We start from the raw sequence: 20,506 nt of genomic DNA on the forward strand, positions 1-20,506 counted from the left end.
TTATTTGCCAAACATAAAATTGTGCTTCATAGGGTTTCAAGTTTATGCCCTTCACACTTTATACTTCCTACTAGTATCATCGTTTTGTCATATATATCGTTTTTATGTTGTCATTATCATTTCTTTGGGTCTTATTATTTGAATGATTTATACTAATTTATGAGTTTTATTACATGGACTCCTAAATTTTACTCTATAATTTGACAGACATTGATAAAATATTTTTTTTTCTTCATGTGGGTCCCAATATAAGAGTATCCATAGTAGTTGAATTTTTACATGATTTTTAAGAATGCCATGTAAGAAAGAGATAAAAATGGTGGAAAAGAAAAAAAAAAAAAACACTGAATATTTTTTTTTAAGTGAAGTGAAAAGCAACAAAAAAATCAGAGTGACCGCCAGTCTTACGCGCCCGCTTGGGGCGCAAAGTGCGCTCCACTTGCGCACTTCATGCCTTTTTTTAAAAAAAAAATAATAATAATTTTTGCAGGAGTAAAATCTTGAAAAAAAAAACACATGCTACATCAGTTAAAGGTAGATTTTTGTATTATGAAAAAACTGGGTAAAAATTATAAATCATAAATTTTGTATGTGGGGATAGAAAATGAGAGTTAACATAATATTTTCATTCTTCTAAAAGGCTGAACTCCAATCCGAAAGCACTCACCCCTACAACATAATATTTTTCATAATATTAGAAAAAAGTGGTGCAGCTTTAATTTCCAGCGTAGAGACTAGAGATAGAGGGGAAAAAAGTGGGAACATCACATCAGCTTGTAAGTCAAGAGTAGGCGGCTCGTTTCACTACCACAGAATGAAATTCGACAAAGAAATTTGGCACTCACAAAAACACAACAATATAATAATAATAATAATAATAATAATAATAATTAAGAATGGACTACTTATTTGGTCCCATTACCATATCCGCATGAAAATGGGTGAAAGTAATTGTAGATGCTGCCAATGACAATCGGTTTTGTCGTCGGGTTAGAGAATATTAACACTAATCTATCTTTTAATCTAATTCTTGAGGATATTTGTAATCTAGCTAAAGATTTAACTTGTATTAGTTATTAATTTGTTAAGCGATCTGCGAATAGAGTTCTCCATGAATTGGTTAGGAAATTCTTATTCAGTGTTGATGTCAGATATGTGTTTCCTTCTCCCCAATTCTCTTTTGGATGTAATTTCTTTGGACGGTTTGAACTAATACATTTTTTTTTTTTTTTACAAAAAAGTTTTCATACATTATATCAGAGTTAGTTCCAGCAATGGTCCTCCGACTATGTTGATTTTCTAAAATTAGTCCTCGACTTTTAATTTGGACACTTTAAGTCCCTTGACTTTCAATTTCTTTCCAATTGAGGTCCTTTCGTCAGAATACAGTTAATTGAACTTTAAATGAAGTGGTAAACTCGTCCTCTCACCTGTCTATGTATTATTCTTCATATTTCTCCCTTGTATACGCGATATATATGAAGATAATCTCAGTCGAAGCCCCTTCATTTAAAGTCTCTTGTATACGCGATATTCCTCGTCATTCCCCATTTGCTGATTGCTCGTGTGTGCGTTCCTCCATTATTGAGATGTTTAGTATATCAACGAAATACGAAGGGAGACATACGAAGAATAATACATAGGCAGGTGAAAGGACAAGTTTACCCCATCATTTAAATTTCAATTAACCGTATTCTGACGAAAGAACCTCAATTAAAAGTCAAGGGACCTATAGTGTCCAAATTAAAAGTCAGGAACTAATTTTGAAAAATCAATATAGTCGGATGACCATTGCTGGAATTAACTCCATTATATCATACCAATGTTTGTTTCTTTGAGGGCAAAAAAGTAAAATTGCAAAAATAATCTATTGCCCTTCACTGTGTTGTTTTTGGTGTAGATCTGGACAGGCGATGCAGCTTGGCGGTCGACGGCGACCGACATCGATAGTGACTCACCCATGCTCCACGAATCTTGTGTTTTCTATGCTATGCTTTAAATTTTTTTTTTTTTTTTTAAAAAAAACTTTTTATTTTTGTTTTTGGTAGGCGCCCTTTGTGAAATGATACTCTAGGAAGATATTCTAATTCACTTTAATATCTTTTATTATTTTTTTTATAATGATAAATAAATTATATTGTATAAAATAATTGCTTAATATATGTTAAATTAACAACAATTTTATGTTTTTTTGACCAAAAACAACAATTTTATTTTATGTAATTATAAACTAATGAAATTCTTTGTAATATTTTAAAACTTAAACATATTATATCAATATAAAAAATTACATTATAAGATTTTAAAATTTCATTTTTACATATTTATTATATAAGATATTGTGTTAACCTGGTTTGTTATTATTATTATTATTTTTAGTGATGATGGAAACTCGCATTGACTACTATACACGAGAGGTACACTAAGTAAAGCTAACTGGTTTAAATCAAGGAGACTAATAAGCCACTTCTGTTGGTAGTTAAACTTATAACCTTGTAGTTACCAAGTCAACAACCTGACCAATTTGATTGGGGTTGGCCCCAACTTAGTTAATTAATATTGGAAAAGTATCAAGTTAATAAACTTATATATAGTTGTGTAACTAGATCACTAAATTAAAAATACGTGTAATTGAACCATTAAACAAGCAAAATATGTGTAATTGAAATATTTTTGTGATTTTTTCAATGCAATTTGAGATGAAATTTTTTTAGTTTTTCATCCAAACTAACATGACAGGAAAAGAAGAATTCTTAGTACATACTATGTAATGTGATTAGAATCTATCTGAAAATTTAGTGAAAAGATGTCTGAATTATACATTTTGTTTTTTTTTTTTTTTTGTTTTGTTTTGGTTTTGGTTTTTTGTTTTGTTTTTTTTTTTTAATTTTTTTTGATAGTTCAATTACACACATTTTTAAGTTTAATAACAAAATTACATAAAAAACAATAAGTATACTAGCCTCTGCTACTTTTTCCATTAATATATGCATATACTAAACTGGCTCTCGTTCACGCAAAGTTATTGCTAGTATTTATGCTTAATTACACTAGAAAATTGAAGTTTTATTATTATTATTTTTTCCAAAGTAAAAGGTAGTTTGAAATTTTATGTATAAAAAAAAAAAGTAATTTTAAAGCAAACTTTTTTTCCAAAGTGAAAATGACATTTTTAGTTATCTAACTTTGATTAAAGTGTAAATTCAGTCACTTAATTAATTATTTATAATGCAAATTTTGTCAGTTACTATCAAATTAGCAAATTTGGTCATTGAGGACCTTATCACTCACTTTATTAACCAGTTTGATCTCCATAGAAATTGTAAATGTCACTGTTAGTTTTTCAAAAAATGTTACAAGATGCCTAGATGGGGAGAACTTTTAACTTTGTTAAGATTTTGCACTATATATAAGCATATAAGTATTTATGGTATTTTATTTTATTTTTTCCTAACAACCCAACCCTACAAATTTTAGAAGTTCTGTTTGTTAGAGGATCAAAATTACAACATTTATGTAAAATTAGAGATAATATTTACAATTTTAAAAAGTAAATTATCAAAATACCTGATAACTAAAAATTGAAGGAGCTAGCAAAGTAAAATAGTTTTTTCTTTTTAATATCTGACCCCTAAGAACAATGTACTATTTTCTCTTAGATCAATATTCACCTTCACCGAATCTTGAACCCATCACCTCCCACATAAGAGAATAATTTGGTATCATTAGACTACAAAATTATTGATTAAATATATTTTCATACTCATTTACGTAATTACTATTTTATAAAGAGTTAACTTGTTATGAAATAACTACAATCTAACTAAAAATAGAAATTTTCTATAATATTATTTGACATTATTATATTCTCTAATCTGTATATAAAATTTCTTTGTCAGCACAATTATGTTCGATAACATTTTTTTTTTAATTAGAAAAAAAAAAAAAAACATTCCCATCACCTTTTTAAAGCTTTAGACATGAAACCAAACAATTGCGGGCACCACAACAAAGGAGTCATGGTTCAATTCCCAATATACATTAAATTGGCGGCATAGCGCATATCCCAAGAATGAGAATAAAAATCATAGTTGATGTTTAATTAATAATTTTTAAAATATAATTATAAGACCTTTTAATTAAAAATTACACTTAATTAAAAGTAGATATCATTCCAACTTATTAATAATTTAATTTTTGAATTTGGGTTAGTGTTTATAGAGTTTTGTTTTTACTTTTTTATTAATATTGCTGCTTTGGATGTTATTATATTAAGATTAATTGCATTCAAAAAAAAATATTAAGATTAATTGTCTTGATTTTTTATTTTTTTTTTTATTTTTAAAATATTTACTTCCATTATAGGATTATTATACATAACCAAACATTCACATTAATGATCGTTTCAATTCCACCATATTTATTAATATGTAATTTTTTTTTTTACTAAAACCTATTAATGTTACAAATATTTGATTCTCATTTCAATTCTGATTCCGATGTACAAATCAAATACACCCTAGGATTACGTTTTAATATTTGTTTTTGATTTCAAATTACCTCTTGATGTGTGATTATTACTCCACTCTATTTTATTTATTTTTATAAAATATTTAATATTACATAAATTCTTTTTTATGACATATCTTGATTTAATTAATTTATAATATTCATTAATTTATAATTAATTACTATCTCTGTTAATGAGACTTGACTAAAATTATTTAGAATTTAATTTTTAAAATTTAGAATTAGTATGTGAATTTATATAAAATTATATTAAAATTATTACTTTCAAAAAAAAAAATATTAAAATTATTATTAAAGACAAAAGATCAAATTTAAAAATTATAAGTAAATATTAATTAATAAAAATAAGTAAATAAAAAAAGAGTTAATTTGACCTAATACAAATAAAATAAAACAGATGGAGTATTATATATATTAAAAAAAAAAAAGTCTACTTTGAGAAACTCTCGAGAGTGATTAATGCTACAAGCAAGTTGCATAGAAATATTGAATTATATTGAGTCAAAAACCCAATTATGAACTACCTTAAGAAAATATTTGATTACAAGTAGCTAAGCTAGGGCCCACCGAGTAGGACTGAAGCCACCAGTTTATGCTATTTGATTACAACTATATATTTACACAAATGAAATGTTTCCATCTGTATCCCACAATTTCCAATTAATTAAATATTTCTTCTCCTCTTTTTTTTTTTTGGACTTTTTTTTGAGGGATTAAATATAGGGATTGCTATAAGTCTAAAATAAAATAGAGGTGCTATAGTCTACGCTTTGAAGTTTGAACATAGCCGCCGCACGTGCACAGTCATAGACCACCGCGAGATACCGTCTCCTGTCGCACGTGCAACCATGGCCCCACTTAAAACGGCTTGTACAGCAGCATGTCCTGCAGCGGCCACGGATCGTAGCTCCCCGCCAAATCGCCGCACCCGAGGAAGCCGCCGTCGACCGCAGAGCCGGCGCCGGCGTTTTGGTAATTAAACTGGAAGTTGAGGGCGGTTTTATCCCACTCGTTCAACCTCGCCTCGCTCTGGACCTCCCTCTCGCACGTGAACTCCGGCGACAGCACGTGCTCCGAGCAGCTCGACTCGGTGTGCAGCTTGGGGATCGAGTCCGACGGCTCCAGGTACAGGAAATCGCTGAACACCTGCTGCGGCGGAGGTGGCGGCGGCAGCATCATCTCCGGTTTCTTCTCCTCCTCCTCGCTCACCTGAGATCTCGCCGTTGCTTTGCTCATTTTTCGGCTGTTGACGTCAGCCTTATCAAGCTCACCCTTCTTGTTGTATATCCGGCATAAAACCCAGTCATCCAGCTGTCAAATTATGAACAAAAAGACAAAAACGCCCTCAGTTCCAATTATTGTAACGGTAAATCAGTATAGTAAAAGTGTAAAACCACCCAATTATTGCCCCTGCTTTTTAGAGGAATGTTTTTCTGCAAGTGGAAAGTCAAATGCAATAACGAACAATATAGTGCCACGTGTCCCAGTGATTATCTCCGTCATTAATACTGTTTTACCCTAAATTTCCATAATTAGGCTCGAAAGCACATTCAATGATGTGGACAGAAAAGTCATTTCACACTCAAGCCGTCAAAAGTCGGTGTATTTACCCACCCGGAGGCTGTTGCTCTTCTTACGAGCGGACCGGTCAACGTCGGCGAGCCGGTACTCATGCATGATCCAATTCGTCTTCTCTCCCTTCGGCGCCTTGCCGGAGTAAAACACCAGCGCCTTCTTGATCCCCACTGGTTTCGGCTGTCCGATCGGCTTATCGGCTCCGGTAGCCTTCCAGTAACCTCTCCCCGCCGCCCGGTTCGGCCTCGAACCGTTCGGATACTTCCGGTCTCGCGGCGAGAAGAAGTACCACTCCTTTTCGCCGTACAACGCCATATCTGCAGAGCGAAAAACAAAAATTCAATCGAATCGTTTTCAATCTCAAATAGAAAACAGAACAAATCGGAGCGAGAAATTCAATCGCATCGTTTTCAATCTCTGCTAGAGAACAGAACAGAAGAAATCGGAGCGAGAAATTACCGGGGAGATCCCAGGGATCGAACTTGTAGAGATCAATCTCGGCGATAATCGGAACGGAAATCGGCAACGACGCACACTTCCGGCACAGATAGTGCATCACTAGCTCCTCATCCGTCGGATGAAACCTAAATCCAGGAGGTAACTGCAATCCCCCCGTCATTTTCCTGCAAAAATTTCACCTCTTTTTTTTACTATTTTTTTTTACAGTGAATTTCTCCTTGTGGTTGGGTGAGTGAAGGGAGAAAAACAGAAGCTCTGAAAATTGAAACTTAGGAAGTAAGGGAGAGTGCGGAATATATAGAGGCCGGGGAGGGGCAGGGACACGTGACACGACGCTGATTCTAGAATACACGTGGGAGATAATGTTTTCAAATTTCTGAAAATAAATTTTTTTTAAAAAAGAGGTGGACACGTGTCGCGAGGCGGTGCATTGAAGCCCACATGGAGGTGATTGTGTCACTGCTTACGCATTGTGTTTTGGAGCGACGTACCGTGTCTACGTGGCGCCGGATAGGCCTAAAGCGTTGAACTTGAACAGGCCTCAGCGAAAGTGGTGTGAAATTTCCTGGAATAATATTTTAATTATTTTTTTTATTTTTCATTTATAAATATTAATTATGTGCTAGGACCATTTATTTAGTTTTCCATTTACTGGTTTGCATTTTCAATTTTTATTCTGTATTTTCTATTCTCTATAAAATATGTTTATCGACATTTTTTAATATATATATATATATATATATATATATATATATATATATATATATATATATATTCGGACTACGTTGTTATAAAAATAAATAACATGATTTCAAAATTTTGAGTATTTTTATGGCAGATATTTAAAATACTTTCAGATAAGTTTTTTTTTTTTTGAATGTTACTGGCTGTATTACATTGTAGTATCTGTTCATATACTTTCAGATAAGTTTAATTTAAGCAAATTATATATAATTTTTTTTTTTGGGTTTTAATTTCCATTCTTCATTTTTTTATAAGCAAATAAACGGCCGGGCCAACAATATTTTTTCAAAAACATGCATTTATTTGATGGCTCTAACAAGATTGATTCCTAACCAAATAAGGACGAAATTCAAGAAAGAGAGTAAACAAATGAGCAAAAAGATATTTCTCACTATGGATGTTCAAAATTATGAGCAGTAGACATACATTGAATGTGTGTTGAAGTTCTTATTATACTCGTAGTTTGAATATAATTGTGCATAACTAAATAGTGAGTGAAGTAAGTTAAAAAAAATAAAGTATTATCTCGCAAAACGTACTCCCTATGTGGTTTCATCTCTCGAAGACGAAGGCCTACTTGAAAGGAATATCAAGAAGATGAAATGTGAGGATGTTGACATGGATTTGGTTATGGTTAGTTGATATATATGATGGTTGAAACACAATAGCCAACCATAGACAATAGGCGTGGAATGACGGGGATGGACTTGTCACTGCTGAAAATTATGAAATTTTCGACCACCTGAAAATGATCTTAAATCAAGTCAAAAGTCTTGTTTCGACCACTTTTGGTGTTCGGGAAAACCTTTATAGCTATTTCCAACCACTTTTTGCTTTCGACTTGATTTAAGATCACTTTCAGGTGGTCGAAAATTCCATAATTTCCAGTAGTGTGTGGGTCGGGGAGGATTTGCAAGAATGTGTACGCGTTGAAGTTGATATTACTAAGCCTCTCTTTGTGAAATTCAAACTTGGATGCAGTCGTATATGTAGGATTGAATACGAAGGGATTCATTTGGTGTGTTTTGGGTGCGGTGTTTATGGCCATTTGCAGGACGCAAATTATGCTGTGTAAACGTGTTCATCATGTGCATGGTAAACACAAGGGTAGATCCATAATTTCTATATTGTAGATTCATTTTTTTTTTTTGAAAACGTAGATTCATAGTTTTGTTTTTCATTTGTTGTTACAAATATTATGAATCTAAAGTACAGAAATTATGAATTTACAGTACAGAAATTATGAATTTACAGTATAGAAATTTTGAATCTATGTTTTTCAAAGAAAAAATATAAAAAATTATGAACTTACATTATAGAAATTATGGATCTACCTCTGTGTTCACCATGCGCATGGTGAACATGTTTCCAAAGCATAAGTATTGTTGGCAGGAGATATTGGCTTCATGTAACATGCATGCGCAATTATGGGAAGAGTAAAGAAGGAAAAGGAACATGAAGAGGAAAGCAAGGAAATTAGGGTGAACAAAATTAGGAAGGAATCCAATTAAGGTATAATGCGGTATATGGGCTAGAGGATATGATGAAGAGGAAGAGGAAAATGGGTTGGTTGAGATGGAAGAAATGGATGATAACACATGATAGATGTAGCTAGTGGGCTAACTGTTTCATATTTGTTGCTGTTTGTTAGTTTTAGTTTAGTTGGTTGTTAGCTTCACTCTTGTACTATAAATACTCTTATTTGTGATATGCAAAATCATCCTTTTTTTTTTTTTTTTTTTTTTTGGAAAATGGTCAAATAGGTGTTCAAACATTTGCTAAATAGTCAATTAGCCCCTACAACTTTTTAAAGGCGCAATTACACCAATAAACAATACATTTTGATGCAGTGAAGCCCAAATGCAGATAAATGACTTGCTATCATACGTCATTGAAGATCCGGCTATTTTTTGACATATTTTCAGACAAAAAAGAGACCGATCATGAAAAAGGCAACCACTAGAAAACATATAAACATTAAAAAAAGAAAAAAAAAAGGTAATTTTCCATCCATTCATGTAAGACTCATTGTTACTATTTTTTTTCCTAATCTAATTCCAATGACAATCCCAACCATACTCCCCCACAATAATAATCTTAATCTTATTTTCTTATTCGAGTAAGTGGGAAGTTGACAAGGTAGATTTTGTCCCATTGCAGTATATGAAATGAGTGGAAAAGAGCTTATCGAAGTGTCAACACACAGTTGGGTGCACCACTAAGACAAGCCACATTGCTTCTTTTCAAATGTGAAAATGTTGTTTTTTGTATTCTGTTTTGTTGTTTTTAATTTTTTGACATTTGACATTTGGGCCGCGAAACTTTATTGCGTGTTATATGGGATGATGATGAATGATATGATAGTCCCCTAATAAATGGAACGAAAATGGCATGTGATGTATGAATAACATTTGAACATTTACCTAGAAATAGCAAATGAATAACTTGTCAATTATTATATAGTGCGATAACACCTCTGTTATCATTTTAGATAAGTGATTGCATGATTGAATCTTGAAAATGATTGAAAAAGTATAAAATAAATACTCCAACCAAAATTTTATATGGAGTACTATTTTTTAACATAATTTTGTAATTAATTCACCGTGAACCACTCAATTTCTATAATCAATACAAAGGCACAAATAATTAAAACACAAGAAGCTAAGGTATAAAATTTGGTATAAATGTGCAAGTACTCTAATTAGTACAAAACATTTTTCAATGAAAAATATCTCAAATGTAAAGAAAAGAAAACCACATATACTATTTAAAAAAAAAAAAAAAGATGAACAAAATGATAATTTTTACATGCTTAATGGAAACGCAAAAGTGTTCAATTGCATAAAGTAATGAGTTTTGAAGGACATGTGTAGTAAGAAGCAAATGGTCAATTTGTGCATTTCGAAGTTTATACTGTCAAAGTTAAGCTATCTGATCTGCACAATTGACAAAACAATTTAATTAAAGAATGGAAAAGTCACTAACACATTTCTCCCTTAATTGTCAACTGTACAGTATAGTATTACCAGAAGTGAGACCAAAACTACACTGAAGAACGGAAATCTCAGTGTGAAGGTACTTAGGCATTTTTAATAGATTGGTTTTTTGCACAAGAATTAAAAAGTCATAAATAATAGAGATGAGGGAGGGAGAAGAAAAAGAAAATAAGAAGAAAAAAACAAAGCAAAAATAATGAGAGTTGCAAGAAACAAGAAACAAAAAAGAAAGATTATTAATGCGCACGCAGGCAGCATGTGTGGTGTGGTCCAAAAAAAAGAAAAAAAAAGAGATGCGACCCACATTTATGACAAAATCTCCATTCTTGCAGGAGGAACTCTCCCCTCTCTCTCCTCTCTCATCTCTTCTCCACCTTGCCATTTTTTTCCTTAAAACTTGTGCACAAACCCCTTATTGGGGTTACTCTTAGAGCATCACTATCAAAACATATTTTGGGGAGAATAGTACAATACCTGATGACTTGGAAGAGAGAGAGGGTAAGAGAGAAATTTGAGACATTCCTGCAAGAGTGGGGGAGAATAGCCGAAAGTGGGACCTATGCCTTCATTTGCTCCACTCCCGCACGCTGTGCGTGAGGGCAAAAAAAGGCGCCCGGCGCGCCTGACAATCATTAAAATATTAATATTTTTATTTTAAAATTCAGTTTTTTTTTTCTTTTTTTTTTTCTCTCCCCTCCCATTTTCTCTTTCCTAATCACTCTTACATTCTCCCTCACATTATCCCCAACTGATGCGGATGCTCTTAGGCTGAACACATCCCTGCAAATCTCACATTGGCAATGTGACATGGCAAGAGAGAGAGAATAACTTTTTATTTGTTTTATGCTTATGTTTATTCACAATGGAGTGAATTGGCTAAATTTGTAGTAGGAGAGAGAATTTACAAATGAGAAAAGGCTGCAAAATTGTTGAAAAGGACGACCACTACACAGGCGTAGCACAACTTTTGATTTTTTTTCTATTTTTATTATTTCTTTTCATATTATTTTATTATTATATTTATAATATAATATGAAAGTGGGACCCATTTTTAAAAGTGATAGAGATTTGCAGGGATATAAAATAAATAGTGAAGAATTTACAAAATTGATGATATAGAAGTGTGACCCTTTTTAGAACGTGAAAGAGATTTGCAAGGATAATGTTAGCCTTAAATAACAGAATCTGCAAATGTCTTGTATTGGAATTGTTGTGAAAGTGGGACCACTTTTAAAAGATGAGAGATAATTACATGAATAGAGAGTAGATAGTGAATAATTACAAATTTAGTGATATGTCATTTTGAAAGTGAGAGAAGATTACAATGATCCGGATAGCCTCCCTTGCAATCTTCTCTCGCTTTCAAAATGTCAAATCACAAAATTTGTAATTATTTACTACTCTCTCATCATCCATACAATTCTCTCTTCTCTTTCAAAATGGTCTCACTTTCATATCACTTTATTAAATAAATATTTTTTTATTAATAAAGATAATTATAATTATTAAAAAAAAAAAAGAATTGCCATTATGATATAATTCTGACACCAGAATTGCAACATTTGCAATTCTGCTGTGTTAGAAAGGCAACACCTCAAATTATTTAAATAAAAAAAAATCTAACTAGAATTTGGAAATGGAGAAATTTTAAGCGGATGAGGAGTTTTTCGCACTTTCGGTCCCACGACTATAGTGACATTATCATGATTGATCAACAACTTTCAAATTTTAGAATTTCGATCCACGATTATTGTTTTTTTTTTTTGGTGCAAAAAATGGTCCTTCTGCCAATTTTTTGTCAATTTTTCGGCCCACTTTTGACGGAAATGGTTCTTACTCCAGTGAGAAATTGATGGAAAATAGACCGGAAGGACCATTTTTACAAAAAAAAAAAAAAACAATAGTCATAGACTGAGATTACAAGGTTTGAAATAGTGCCACTATAGTGGTGGGACCAACAGTGCGAAAAACTCTGCAGATGACGTTAGACACAGCTTCTAATGCTTTATCAGCTAGTTGATTTATTATTGTCAAGATGAAATGCAAAAGCCAGCAATCTAAGTGTTCCCTCATCTGTTGAGAGATCTGCATCGAGCACAACATACCAATTAACTTCGCCATTGAATTTTTTCTCATTAACAACAAAAATATTGAGCACTTCAACCACTACACCAACAACGTGAACTACCTATGATATCAATTGTTAGGATCAAACATCTATCATTACGCCAAAAGTTATAGAATGTTAAGTTTGATGTTTTGATACCATATTAAAATTTAAATTGATGCTCTGATACTATGTTAAAATTTAAGTTATTATGTATATTTTTAAAATACTTTATATAATCAAATCTCATATATTATATCAATGAAATCCAATACGTTCACTATAAAGGCAAATTTTATATATATAGGTGTAAATAATAATGTCTAACACATAATTTTTAAATTACAATTTAAATTTGTGAGACTAGAGAAAAATATTATATATATAAAAAGTAAGTTTAATGTTATTTTAAATTGATCAATATAACTCTAATTTTATATATTTTGATGCGTCAATTTTAAACTTTTCAAAAAAAATATATACGCATAGATAAAATAAAATAAAATATTAGTGTTATTAATTGACCTTGCTAACAAATATTAGTGTTTATATATTAGATAGATATACAAACACTTATATATAATTAGTTAAAAATCTTAAATTATTTTGACAAGTTTTACTTCTCTCTTTCTTTCCATTCACTGCACTAAACATTTTTTATCATAACCCTTCATATATTCAATAGTGACCAAAGCTTGGAGATTTGAGTAATAGAGTAACTCTACATTCTTGCGTTGCATAGAAATCACTAAGAACCTCCACCATTTCATATCGTTGTATAATTCCAATGAGAAGACCGGTTTACATGCCCAGACTTCCCCTTCTTTGAAAATATTTGAATAGCTTTAATTTCTTTCAGACCTTTTCTCAAATTAAAACTTATTATATCCATGACACATTGCATGAGTTTTGCAAATGTTATACAAATTAAAGCAAGGGCCTCGATCACATTCAACCTCAATTTGTAAAATATAAAGTATTACTAATAGAATCTAATAATGTATTAAAAAAGTATAATGAATTGATTATTACAATTAATTAAGAAAATTCTAAATCAAATAAATAAAAATCTTAAATATAGTTATAAATGTGAGGAATTTTCACTTTTGGTCCCACGAACATGAATTCATTTTTATATTTAGTCACAGAGTATTAAAATTTTCAGATTTAGTCCACAACTTTTAAATTCTTACCACATTTGATCCTTCCGATCAAGATTTCATCCACTGGTGATCATATTTCTGCGAAGTGAATTATTTTAAGGGTAAAATTGTCATTTAATTTTTTTCTTAAACTTCATATTTTTTCCTTTCTCGACGGTAGCGATTTTCATGCCAGATTTGTTCGGTAACAGCAGCTGTTTAATCCTTTGGCGGTAGCAGCGATAATTAATCCGTTCAGCACAAATTATTTCGGACGGCAACTTCAATTTTCTTTATAGTTTGGCAACATCAATTCTAAGCAATAACAGTTGGGCTTGGAGTCATCACCGTCCCTCCACCACCTATGCCGCCACAGCGCTGATGCATCTCCTCCTCCACGGCCGCGATGACTGCCACTCTACTACTCTTCTTCTTCGCAATCTTACTCCTTCGATTAGAAAAAGTGGAAGAAGAGGGATCTGTGAAAGAGGGGAAGAGGAATAGCGAATTGGGTTGTGAAAATTTTTGAAGGCATGGGAAAATTTTGAATTTTAGGAAAGAAAAAAAAATGAAAGTTTTGTCTTTAATACAATTCAGTTGTCAAAGTATAAGGACTAAATGTAGTAGGAATTTAAAAGTAATATGACTAAATTTAAAAATTTTAATAGTCAATGATCAAATGTGAAAATGGTCTAATGCTCATAGGATCAAAAATTAAAATTTCTCTAAAAATATAGTATTATTTTTTTTAAAAAATAATATAATATTATTATTAACTACTCCTTATTTCTCATTTTATATGTCATAATCTTTAGTATTTGCTAGTCAATTTAACACTTCTTTTCAAAATTTTTAATACATTTCTTATACAATTTTTATAATTTTTTATTTTGATTATTTTGTGTTTAATAGAATTATTAATATAATTTTAAATATATAAATTTTATTTGCGCATGCCATATAAAATAGGATAAACGGAATACAAGAAATGTGACATTTTTACAATTTGTATCGAGTTAATATCTAAAATAGTCTCTGATTATTGTGGTTTTTCTCAATTTTATCCTAAACAACTTTGGTGATCTAATATAGTCCCAGACTTTTGTGTTTTTGCTTAATTTAGTTATATGTTTGTTACTCCGTCAAATTGGTGTTAAATAAAGGAGCAATTCAGTAATCTCAATATTGGTCTTTATTCTCAGCCTGCGAAGTGCGAAATCCACCTTTCTTTTACAAATTACTCTCAGAGTTACCCCCAGACTTGCGAATCAAATTTTATATGCGCAGATTTGGGAGTAATTTTAGGAGTAATTCGTAAAACAAAAAGGGATTTCGCACTTCGCAAGTCTAAAAGTAATGACATGTCAATATTAAAATTACTAAATGACCCCTCTATTTAACACCAAATGGACGAAATAACGAACGGATAACTAAATTGAGCAAAAACACAAAAGTCTAAGACTACATTATGTCACCAAAGTCGTCTAGGATAAAATTGAGAAAAACTATTATAGTCGAGAACCATTTTGGATATTAACTCCATTTGTATCATTCGTTTGTTAATTATCTAATTTTTTTTTTTTTTTTTTTTATTAAGACAACACGAAGATGCATACAAAAATTTATGTAGGTAAATCATGAGAATCTGTTGCAATTTAGAATAATGACATATTTGTGATGAAAAATTAGGTTTTCATTTTGCTTATCACAAAATATTTGCCGACGAAATAGACAATGGTAGGAATTGTTACAATTCATTATTTTGATGAACCCCTAATGGAAGTTTTTGACCCAACTACTGTAGATAGTAATATAGTATAAATTGTCGCGTTCAGGTGCGAATAGATACCTAGGAGAGAAATGCGAACCAATCAACGCGCGTCACGTGTCAGCATTCATTGATCGGGTGCACCTACTTTTACCTATAAATGCACTTACTTTTGCCTGCAAGTGTATGTAGTTTTTGCCTACATTCATTGATCGGGTGCACCTATTTTCACCTCCAAGTGCACCCATTTTTGCCTGCAAGTGCATGTAATTTTGCATTGTTAACATTCATTGATCTGAGTTCGAGTTCAGCAGGTAGTAGTACCCGTGAAAACCACCCGCAAACATTCATGCACCTAGGTGCAACTACTTATAACTATAAGTGCACTTAGTATTGATGCTCAGTGTAAATTTTACTTGCACCTATAATACATTTTACATGCACTTGTAATACATTTTACTTGCACTTCGATGTTTAATTATTTACGAAAATGTCACCGCATTTTTGTTTAAAAATCAGTGTTTCTCATCCATTAGATCTGGACACGTGGATGGATATCAAGCATTCACATATTCGCACCAGAGTGCAATTCATAGTATAGATCTCATAGATCTTTTGACCCTGTAAATTTTATTTTTACAAAAGCAAACCACATAATGTACCATAAATATAGTAAATGGCCAACGTACATATGAACAAAAGGAATATTAAGAATGTCTGCTATTATTTCCCTGCTGCTCCAACTCTTCAATTCACAAAATCCTTAGCATTACACTTGAACAAGGAGCATTACAATGGCAATAATATTACATATAGTCACTGCTGTAAACTTAAACAAAGATCAGTCCTTTTAAATGAACAAAATGCACTTCAACTTTTCCATTAATAAAGACTTAAATATGGTTCACAGTACAATATCCATCACTCCTCCCATTCACAACACTTACAGTCCAAGCAAATGATCAACTTTTCCCACATCTTGAATGGGCCTTGATGCAAAATTTAAAAGGCCAAAGAACATTTGAATACAATAAGCAGTTCCTACAAAACAAATTACAGCAGCTTACGAATAAATGAGATCTGATGCGGGCTGGCTTCAGTCTCCGGGAACATGTGGAAGTAGTCGTACGTTTTGTGTGCTTCCTCTCGTTCTTCTGATAATGTATGGAATGATCCAGCAAGCAAAACTGGATATTTAAAAAACCCAAGCTTGCAGAGAGATCATAGCATACCCATTTTTAGGCTCAATTACCCGCCTTGTTATAGAGTTGGGCGTAAACCCTCTTAGTACGATGCACAACGATCAAACTCAACACAAACGCGATAATGCAGAGAGCAGACATTATACCACAAGTGAGAGAGTAACATATGGTACCAGTGCACGTAAGGACTTCATCATCAGCAAGTAAATTTGATGCTCGGGTAAGTTGTTGTTGCTGCTTTGCTTGGTAGTCGTAGATGCCACTGGCTATTACTCCAGAGAAGACCAAGGAACCAGCTGGACTTGCCAATGTAAGGAAATTATATAATGCTCCGAAGCTTTTCAATCCGAAAAGTTCAGAAATCGCAGCTGGGACGATTGCCCAGTGGGCTCCATAACAAAGGCCTACCATGACAGAGAGTACATAAATTGCGCCCGGCCAGCCCATGGAATAAAAGAAAAGCACAAATGCCATAACAATTTGAACAGCAGCCATTGCCACTGGCCTTGGGTATGCATAATTTCTGAAGAAAAGAACTAGAAATCAGAGAAGATCGCAAAAATCAATGATATACTATACTATACTATACTATAATATAGTTAAACTGGAAAAGAGACAGATTAAAAACCCATGACGCACCTTACAATATTTTCAGAAAAGTATCCACCTGCAACACGGCCAAGAAAGTTAAAGATGCTGATCATTGAAACAAATACATGGGTATTGGCATACCCTAGAGACTCGGACATCTGACCAAGATTATCAATCACTGTTAAGCCAGAACCAGATGCTAGTACCAGGGAGATAAAAATGAGCCAGAAATCCGCCTTTACAAGTGCCTGAAGTAAAGTAAAATCCTCGCCCCTGCGTGGGCCCTTTCTCCTCTTCACCCTAACTGCTCCTTCTGCAGCAGCTTGATATAGTTTAGCTTGCAAATGAGCAATCCTTTTCTGTCTTTCTGGTGGTGGAAGTGTGTCTACCTCTGGAGGTTTCTCCTCCTCAAGTTCACTGAAAATTACCTCTTTCGAATCCTCTCCAGACTTAGAGGGTTCTTGTTTCTCAGATCCAGGGAGAAGGCTTTCCTCTAATTGAGATCTTGATCCCGGGAAGAAAACCAAAATAGTAGGGATTGTAATTGGAAGCAATACAAGAACAACCAAGCCAATGGTTAACACGGTTATCAAATTTTGGCTCACACTCGCTAAATCCTGGAGCAGCAGAACTGCCAACAGATATGCTGCCAAAATAAGGCAAATGCTGTAAGTAAATAGGAAACTTGACTGATCAGATGGCCTAGCTTGTCTGTGACCTCCCACAGGTCTCACTAAGAACATCACAGCAGTGATCACAATCGATGGCCCAACAGCAACCATGAAGACCAGTGATGATTGATCAGGGAAGTTGATCATGGTATAAAGTTGTGTCAAAATTGCACCACTTAACCCTGCAAATCCTTTCAGTATTCCAACTATTGGACCACGGCTTTTGGGGAAATTTTGAACACTGGAAACTAGAGCCCCAGTATTGAAGTATGTCTCGCCATTTGTTCCCACAAATATCAAAACGCAAAGCTGCAACAAAAAGTCCTAGGTCAGCAACTACAATAGAGAAAAACAGGATTCTCAATTTCTCATTGCGCTTACAGTTATGTAAGCTGAAACAAAATAAAGGTAATAAAATGCCCACACACTCATATACAAAAGGGAGTAACACCACATTATTTAACATAGTCAACGATAAACAACTAGATATTTGAAACACCAGAAAAATTATGTGCAGCTTGGAAATGAGCATAAATAAGGTTCAGATAGGAATGATGGATATAACTAGCTCAGAAAAGAAAGAATATAGTCTAGTTTAATGGTGAGAGTAATGTTCAAGTACCTTAGTCTAAATTTTGAGAAATAAACAATTAATATCCATGACCTAAGGTTGGATTTGCTAAAAACTTTCTAGAAAACAGAAGAACTTCATTAGTAGTTGTTAAGATTACTATTCCATGGATTTGATGACCATGGCCTATAATATTATTCAGGATGGTAATAAGGATTTCAGTCATTGATATTAGAATCTATGCTAAAGGAAGCTAGGTTTTCAATGGTGATTCATAAATACTCATACAGGCAACTAACTATGGAATCAAATTAAAGAATCAATAAATTCATTTGACCTTATATTACTTAGCAATAAGATCAGATCTGATGAGTCAATAATTAATTAATCCAGTAATAGAGAATGGAGAGAGTCATCGAAAAACACTAGAGAGGGATTGAGATTGAGAAAGCAAAGCAGAAATAAAGAAATTGATGAGGAGCAAAGAGATAGAGACCAGCCAAAGAGGGAGCTCAGGAATCTTGTGGGCGACGATAAGCCAGACGAGGCCATAGCCGAAGAAGTTCTGCAAAACGCCAATGAAGAGGACGACCCAGATGGGCATAATCTCGCAGAGGACCCCGGGAAGGAAGCCAATAGCATCCCCCAAGTCCTTAGCGACGCCGAGCATGGCAACCTGCCTCTGATTGTAGCCCATGGCGGTCTTGATCACCGGAGAGATGCTGCCGAACAAGTAGCCGATGCCGGAGCAAGACTGTACCCACATTGAAGCCACGAAAACCAGCCATCTATCATTGAAGAAAGCCTTCACTCTCTCCCCCACCACCATGACCTCTTCTTCTTCTTCTTCTTCTTCTTCTTCTCTCTCTACATACAAATGGAAAGGAGACAAGTAGGAAGAAGAACAGTTGCAGAGAGGATAAGAATCACAATATATAGAAAGAGCTGAAGAGCTAGAAAGTGGTAGTTGAGAAGGAGGGAGGGAAGGTGTTTGGTGGATGGATATCCACAGATCAGACGTTTCTCTACTCTGAAAATGAATCAAAAATCGCCACCAACTTCCTTGTTTCACCTTCCTAATTCCCACAACCTGTGTTTAAACCAATACTTTGGGAATCAAGTGGGATTAGATTATAATTTAAACTTTTACTTTTGAAAGTGAAGAAAGTGAGGTATATTGCATTACCTGAAGAATACACAAAGCCTTTGTGACAAAGGTGCTACTCCCTATCAAATATATGTGCCCGAACCAGCTTGGTTGACGTGAGCAACCGTATATTCTTATCTCTTAAGAAAGATTAGGAGTTCGAACATCTCTAATATGGAAAATTAATATGGTCATTATTTTATTTTTTAATTGGGCTGGCTCGGTATGGATAAAGATTAATCTAAATATAGTATAATTTTAAAGGTGTCTTTTACCGTTAAGATCTACTCAGGATACCCAAACTAAGAGTAAGACACCTTCGCTAAAGTATGTGGTAACTTGTTTATAATTGCATCATATAACTAATTTACGAATCAAATAAGGGTGTTTGGTTGGATGAAGAAAAAAATTTCTAACGACAGGAGTAGTATTTTGTCTTTTATGAAACTTGGGAACATAAAATGAGCTCACATAACTATTTATCCAAAAAAATTATAGATTAACGCTAGTAAGAAACAATTAAGGAATTAAAATTACATTTTTCTCAAGATAAAATATGTGCAGAACTAAAAAACAAAAAAAAAATGCTCAAAAATTACTAATTTTATCTAAAAGAATTTTAGTCCTATCCGAAAGACATAACTTCATTAGAATGTTCAATCAATTTATGATAGCTGATAGGATGCGATGGTGATGATGATTACCGATTAATTCACATCGATCAGAGACATCAAATCCCTTTCTCATTCTCCAAATCCATAATTAAATAACCAAACCTAAAAAAAAAATTAAAATTAAAAAAAAAATACTCCGTAGTCAAGTCCACGTGTTATAAACACAAAAATTAAATAAGAGTCGTGTAAAAAACATTATATAAGAGTCGTGTTAGTTGTAGAAACTATTTTTTTTTTTCAATTTTTAAAATCTTCTAAGGGTGTGTTTGAAAAGTAAAAAAATGACTTCTGAAATATTCGTCATTTTTCAGAAAATATTTTTCTTT

At 32.9% G+C, this 20,506-nt stretch overlaps 2 protein-coding genes across 2 annotated transcripts; both read right to left on the bottom strand.

Annotated features, from left to right (window-relative positions):
- Positions 1–5,010: 5,010 nt before the first annotated feature.
- Positions 5,011–6,852, bottom strand: LOC109190694 (NAC domain-containing protein 2-like). Its single transcript, XM_019341259.1, has 3 exons — positions 6,565–6,852; positions 6,145–6,422; positions 5,011–5,841 (listed from the first exon to the last, which is right to left on the bottom strand). Exons 1-3 carry the CDS (start codon positions 6,722–6,724, stop codon positions 5,389–5,391), a joined length of 891 nt encoding a protein of 296 aa, XP_019196804.1. The 5' UTR covers positions 6,725–6,852; the 3' UTR covers positions 5,011–5,388.
- A 9,320-nt stretch (positions 6,853–16,172) lies between these two features.
- On the bottom strand, positions 16,173–19,419 carry LOC109190673 (protein NUCLEAR FUSION DEFECTIVE 4-like). Its single transcript, XM_019341225.1, has 3 exons — positions 18,856–19,419; positions 17,166–18,097; positions 16,173–17,049 (listed from the first exon to the last, which is right to left on the bottom strand). Exons 1-3 carry the CDS (start codon positions 19,186–19,188, stop codon positions 16,569–16,571), a joined length of 1,746 nt encoding a protein of 581 aa, XP_019196770.1. The 5' UTR covers positions 19,189–19,419; the 3' UTR covers positions 16,173–16,568.
- Positions 19,420–20,506: the final 1,087 nt, after the last annotated feature.

The sequence above is a fragment of the Ipomoea nil genome, unplaced genomic scaffold (genome assembly GCF_001879475.1).
Source record: "Ipomoea nil cultivar Tokyo-kokei standard unplaced genomic scaffold, Asagao_1.1 scaffold1576, whole genome shotgun sequence".
NCBI lineage: Eukaryota > Viridiplantae > Streptophyta > Magnoliopsida > Solanales > Convolvulaceae > Ipomoea > Ipomoea nil.

Excerpts from the sequence above, each read along its gene's own strand:
- LOC109190673 (XM_019341225.1), bottom strand. The coding sequence starts at position 19,188 with ATGGTGGTGGGGGAGAGAGTGAAGGCTTTCTTCAATGATAGATGGCTG. Across the intron at positions 18,098-18,855 it reads CTGAGCTCCCTCTTTGGCTG|CTTTGCGTTTTGATATTTGT; the intron begins GTCTCTATCTCT and ends TTTTTGTTGCAG. Across the intron at positions 17,050-17,165 it reads TTTTCTGAAAATATTGTAAG|AAATTATGCATACCCAAGGC; the intron begins GTGCGTCATGGG and ends TCTTTTCTTCAG.
- LOC109190694 (XM_019341259.1), bottom strand. The coding sequence starts at position 6,724 with ATGACGGGGGGATTGCAGTTACCTCCTGGATTTAGGTTTCATCCGACG. Across the intron at positions 6,423-6,564 it reads CGATCCCTGGGATCTCCCCG|ATATGGCGTTGTACGGCGAA; the intron begins GTAATTTCTCGC and ends TTCGCTCTGCAG. Across the intron at positions 5,842-6,144 it reads AGAAGAGCAACAGCCTCCGG|CTGGATGACTGGGTTTTATG; the intron begins GTGGGTAAATAC and ends ATAATTTGACAG.